The following is a 7,448-nucleotide window of genomic DNA, read 5'->3' on the forward strand; positions in this document are numbered from 1 at the left end:
ATATCAGGGGAAGTTTATCACCATCTCTTTTGTTATAGCATGATACCCTCACTATGGTGTTGAGGAAAGTAAATTTTCATTATGAGTTGTGGATAATAAATTACGAAGTTAAATATGTATTCTGGATGATGGAAAGTAATTGCAAAGATCGCATGACCAAATGATTGTCTTGTAAAGACAGGCAAATGTAGAAGGATATCTGGATGGAGTTTGGGATTATCAAGTGTGGATCAGTCATTTGGCAGCGAGGAAAAACTGTTGTGTAGAAGCACAGGTGTATTGTTGCAGAGGGAAATTCATGAAAGCTATTGATGAAGAAGCTATAAAGTACTTGGATATTGGAAAGTGATAAGATTAAAAGAATAATGAAATGGAAACGTCACATGAGTACAAAGTTAGAGTTAAGGGTAATACTGAGTATAAACTAAATTGTGAAAACAAGATAAAAGCCAATAACACTTGGCAGTTGCAGTTTTAAGGTATGGGCTGGTATTTTGAAATGGAATGTTAAGAAATAAAGGGACATTACAGTGTGAAAGACCAGAAATACTACTATGCATAAGGGTGCATTACAAAAAGTGATGTAGAATAGACTATATCTTAGTAGAAAGGATGGTGGGAAGAGGATGATGATCTGCGAAGGTGTTACAAAAGTTGAAGAGAACAACCGGGATGTACCTCAAACATTCTAATGAGAGATTATGCCAAGGTGTCAAGATGCCGGGTATTGAATTGAAAAAGTGGTAGTTAAAGATGACTTAAAAAATTCGGAGAGAAAGAGAAGGGATGGCCTGGATGGGAAACAACCCTTGTAACTACAACAGGTTGTTTAGTGATATGCTGTAACAACGGAAAAGACAAAACTGAGTGGATGAGAGGTTGATCTGAAAATTAAACTACAGAAGCGTTGATATGCGCTGACAAGGCAAGAGATCAGAACAAACTATATAAAGATAACATTGATAATATCAGCTGTATTCCCCTGCCATGTAGATTATGTAAAGAAAGAGGAGAAATTGTGATCAGAAGTTAGTGAGTGCAAGAGCTGGCGCAAACGCGTTATAGAGGTGAGGACACTATAATTCCGCAAAAAGATTCATTGGAAACTTTGTGAACAGTTTTGCTGAAAGGTCGGATCAGTGGTATGAACACAGCCACAGAACATGGACATGATATTCTGTGATCACACCATCGATGCAAGAAGGACTGAATTTTCATTATTGATAAGGTGAGAAGTCTGCAATCATATTGATGGTGCCCATCCCTGGAGACAAGAGAATAGATGAAAAAGAGAGAAAGAAAAATGAAAAAATATAGGACAATCAAACGGGAAAGCCAAATGCTTTGGGTCTTCGAAAAGTTCTGTGGTACATGTTATTTGTAGGAGCCTGTGGAAGTGTAAACCAAAATTCTAAGAAATTACATAAGGAACAAATCGGAATAGAGCTAATGATACTTGGCACAAAAAACAATTATTAGCGACAGCCAGGATATTGAGAGAGTATTGGAGTATCTGAGAGGAACAGAACGAGGAACCTTTGATATTGGTAATAATCAGCTTCCCGTCTTACACGGCGGTTTACAATCACCAGTTATTTTGAAAAGCAATTTACATAATAATAATAATAATAATTAATAGTAGCAATAATAAAATATAATAATAAAAAAAATAGTAATAACTAATATACAATACTAATCATGATGATAATAGCAATAGTAATAATAATAATTTAATAACAAGAAAATAATGAATATAATAATAATAATGATAATTACAATAATAATAATAGGAATAATATCAATTATGCAAATAATAATAATAATAATAATAATAATAATAATAATAATAGTAGTTGTAGTAGTAACAACAACAACAGTAATAATAATAATAATAATATAAATAATAATAATATTTCTAATAGCAGTGATGATAATAATATCAATAATAATAATCATAATAGCAAAGTTCGTAAGATTTATTGGCAATAATGATAATAATATAACTAATAATAACAAGGAGAAAAAACAGACGAATAAAAGAACAACAACAATAATATTTATAATAATAATAATCATAATAATAATTATAATAACAATAATAATAATGATAATAATAATAATAGTAATAATGATAATAGTAATAATATCAATAATGAAAATAATGATAGTCATAATGATAATGAACAACTAATAACCGTGAGATGATAATGATCATAATATTTTTATATTTTAAAAAAAAAACACCCACCCCCAAATAGCATTAATGATAATGACCATAATAGTGATAATTATGCAAATAATAATAATAATATTTTTAATAATAATTTAAAAAATATTAATAATAATAACAATAATAATAATAATAATGATAACAATGTTGGTAAGAATTATTGGCAATAATGATAATAATATAAAGACGAATAAAACAACAACAACAAAAACAATAATTATAACAATAATAATGATAATAATAATGATAATAATAATATTAACAATAATATCAATGATTATAATAATAATGATAACAATATTAATGATAATCATAATAATAATAATGATGATGATAACGAAAATGATTATGAATATGATAATAACAGAAATTACACTAATAATGATACTAATACTAATACTAATAATAACAGCACTAACAACAAAACAACAATATTAATTAAATGATGGATGTATGTAATACATAATAAACTATGATGATTATTATCATAAAATATAATAATAATAATAATATTAATATCAATAAATAATAAGAAAAAAAATAATAAGTCATAATATAACAATAACAATAATAATAAAGAACAATAATGAAATATGATAACATTAATAATAATAATAATAATAATAATAACCAGTCATAATAACAATAGTAATAATTTAATAATAATAATAATAATAATAATAATAATAATAAATAATAATAAAAAATTATTATTAATGAAATAATAATTGTAATAATAATAGTAAACAATAATAATAATAAGACAATAATGAATAATAGTAATGATTAAATATGATAAAATAAATAAAATGTAATAATCATAATAAAATAATACACTAATAATAATAATGATAATGATATGATACTAATAATAATACTAATAAAATAATAATAATTAATAAAATGATAAAGTTATCATCATTAATGATAATAATAGTAATGATAAAATGATCTTTAATATTGACAATAAAACTGTCATGGTGATCATAATAACATATGATACTGTAATAATGATGAATAACAATAATGAGCATGAGGGTAGTGATAATGATTGATAGGATGATAATGAAATAGTAATATGTAATAATAATAATAAATGATAGATAATAATATATATATATATATATATATATATAATATATATATATATTATTATTGTAGTTTTATATTATTAAGTTATTTCTACAGTATTGATTATTATACTATTACTATTATTATTTATCATCCTTATCATCATTTATCAAACATCTCATTATCATTATGTTTTATTATTATCATTAGACATTAATCATACTGTTAATTATCACCATTGACCTTTGTATTGCAATATAATTATTATTATCATTACATTATTATCATATATTATAAATATATTACTTATTATTATTATTATTATTATATATATTAGTATTAGATTATATATTATCCTAATTACCCCCCCCAATTTTTAATTACTTACTATCTATTATTATTATTATTATCATTATGATTTGATCATTATTTTTTTATTATTATCATTATTACGTAGTATTATTGTTAATTATTATATGTTATTATTATTAATTATTACTATTATATTATTATTATTATATTATTAGTATATTATATTACTATTATTATTATTATATCCAAATTATCATTACTATTATTATCATTATATTATTATTATTTATTATTGTTACATTATTATTACAATTATTATTTTTACTGTTATGTTAATATAATGCTAATATATGATGTATATATATATATATATAATATATTATATATATATATTTATATATATAATATTCTTATAGTTATTATTATTATAATTCTTCTATTCATTATATATTATTACTATTACTATTATTATATTCATCTTATCATCATTATCAACTGTCATCATATCATTATGTGTATTATAAGTATTAAATATATACGTTAATTAGTTCACAATTGACATTTTATGTCAATATTAATATCATTTATCATTTACTATATTATCATATATAAAATATTATCATTATTATATTAATCATTATATTATTATATTTTATAGTATTATGATTATTATTATCAGTACAATCCATTATTATTATTATTATATTGTATTATCTTATATTATCATTATTTTTTTTATTATTATTATATACTATTATGATATTGTTATTATTATTGTTATTATTATTATTATTATTATTATATTATATTATGACTATTAGTTTATACTATTATATTATATTATATATATTTATCATACTTTATATATCAATTATTATTATTAGATATTGTTACCATTATTATTACAATTATTAGTTCTAATGTTAGGGTTAATATTAATGATAATATTGTTAATTGATTACGATAATTTACCATTATAATATTAGTGTTAGTAAGTATCAAATTACCTTATTATGGACATTAGTAGTATTATTAGTATTATGACTATTATTGTTATGACAATGATATTAGTCATAAGAATAATAATGGTTATGATTTATGATTATCGTTATTATTAGTATTATGAGTATTATTTTTTATTATTAGTAATTACTACATTATTATTGTATTTCTTATTATATATAATAGCATATATATATATAGTATATATATATATATATATATATGATATATATATAATGTATATATATATATATATATATATGCATATCATATATAAATAGAATATAACAAATAATAATAGTAGTAATAATATAATAATAATAATAATAATAAAAAAATAATAATAAGAAACTAATAATTAAAAATATTATTATTATTATAATAATTACAATTGTAATAATAATAGTAATAATAATAATAATTAAAATAATAATAATAATAAAATAATAATTAATAATACAAATAATAATACAAATAGTCAATAATTTCATGAAATGATAAGAATATAAAAAAAAAAATGATGATGATGTGAAAAGGGTAATAATAACAATAATAATAATAAACAATAATACAATAATAATAATAAAAAAAAATAACGATAAAATAATAATAAAATAATGATAATGTGATGAGATGATGATGATTTTAAATATAATAATATAACAACAAAAACAATAATAAAATATAATAATATAAAAATAAAATAATAATAATAATAATAACAAAATGATAAAATAAAAAAGAAAAAAAAAAGGAAAATAATAATAAAATTTGGTAATGAGAATAATTTGAATACAACAATAATAATAATAATAATAAAAAAATTTAATAAAAAAATAGTAATAATAATAATTAATAATAAAATAATAATAATAATAATGAATAATAATAATAATGATAATAGAAATAATAATGATAATAAAAACTATAAAAAAAATAATAACAATAGGAAAGATAATAATATAAGAATAATACAGTAGAATAAAAAATAAAAAATTATAAAATAATAAAAAAAAAATAATAAAATAATAAAAAAATAAATTTTAATAATAATATGATAAAAATATAATAAACAGATTAAGTGATGTGATGAGATGATGTGATGTAATGAGTATGATGATGATGATGATGATGATGAGATGATGATGATGTGATATTTTTAAAATAAAATAATTAGTAATAAAATAATAAAAATTTATTTTTATATTTTTAATTATTTTTATTTTATTTTTATTATACAATTTATATTATATATTAAAAGAAACAATGATTTTATTTTTGTTTTAAAATATTAAAATGATAATGAAATTTAAAATAATAATAATAAAATAAAAATAAAAATAAAAAAATAAAATAATTGATAATATTAAAATAAAAAAATAAAATATAATAATAATAATAATAATAAAATAATAATAATAACAAAATAATAATGATAATAATAGTAAAAAAGGGAAAATATAAGTAATAATATATAAGATAGTGATAAAAAATAATTTACAAGTCAGCCATTATGCCCAAATATGTTTTAAAAATTTATAATTATGTATTTCATAATTATATATTCAAAAGTAGTGATGTGATTTTGATAATAATAGTTTTAATGAAAATATATAAAAAATATAATAACCCAAAAATAATAAGAAATATGGATGATAATGATGATGATGATGTAAAGAGGTGGCGATAATGTTTAAAAAATCACCCGAAAAAAAGCAGAAACATAATTTATTACGGAACTGCTTTGCCACCCTACTCAGGTATAGTTATACAGATAGCAGTAAAATTTTATTAGCCCAGTTTTTAGATTCAATCGTGTTATAAACACACACAAACACAACACACCACACACACACCCACAACACACACACACACAAACACAAATTTTAAAAATATATTTAATATATATATATATAAAGGGAATTTTAAAATAACAAATATACATAACAAAAAAATAGGGGAATAATATGTATTTTTACAAATAGGTATAGCATGCGCGGTGTGTGTTGTTGTGTGTGTGGGGGTAATATATTATAATAAAATATATACATATATATATATATATAAATATAATATTTTTAAAATATAATATTATACATAATATAATTTAAAATATATAATATATATATATTTTTATTATTATATTATAATATAGGGATGATATATATGAATTATATGGAGAACATATATGAATATATGATATATTATCATTAAAAATATATATCATAATATATAAATAAACATAGAGAGAGAGAGGGAAAAAATAATTGTAATATATATATATTAATAAATTTATATATATAATAAATATAAAAATATAAATCATATATTGTGAATAATATGTGTGGGTGTGTGTGTGGATTTATATACATATAATATAATAAACACACTCGAGATAGACCATACTTTGGATAAAGAAGATTGATTAATATATATTTTATAAATTTATATATAATATATATATATAAGCATCCGGGTTGCATATAAAAAACTCACCCCGGGAAAAAACAAATAAAAGGATATCTAGGGGGAGGGGGTGGCCTCCAGCAGCAAGTAGGTGGCTGTGGGTCCCGTTGGGGGGCAAATGTTGGGGAGGGGGGGAAGGAGTTACTTTTTCCCCTCGCGCCCCCAAAAAGGCGCAATTACCATAAGACCCTTTTTGGGGGAAAAACCCCCAGGGAACCCCACAGGAAGGGGGGGTCCCACAGTGTGCCGACCCCCTTTTTTAGGGCCAGCATTGGGGATGCAGAAAGGCAAATCCAGAGGTTTTACCTGAAAACTTAAACCCCCAGGCAAGCATCCGGGGAGGCATTTGGGAAACCTCCGGCTTGGA

The 7,448-nt window shown here is 21.0% G+C and overlaps 1 protein-coding gene across 1 annotated transcript in view; it reads right to left on the minus strand.

The window, feature by feature from the left end:
* Positions 1-1,322: 1,322 nt before the first annotated feature.
* Positions 1,323-7,448, minus strand: part of LOC119572536 — a 19,164-nt gene continuing 13,038 nt past the window's right edge. Inside the window, exon 4 of the mRNA XM_037919642.1 lies at positions 1,323-1,388. Coding sequence (XP_037775570.1) covers positions 1,323-1,388 — 66 coding nt within the window. The remainder of the gene's footprint in view (positions 1,389-7,448) is intronic.

The sequence above is a fragment of the Penaeus monodon genome, chromosome 4, assembly GCF_015228065.2.
Source record: "Penaeus monodon isolate SGIC_2016 chromosome 4, NSTDA_Pmon_1, whole genome shotgun sequence".
NCBI lineage: Eukaryota > Metazoa > Arthropoda > Malacostraca > Decapoda > Penaeidae > Penaeus > Penaeus monodon.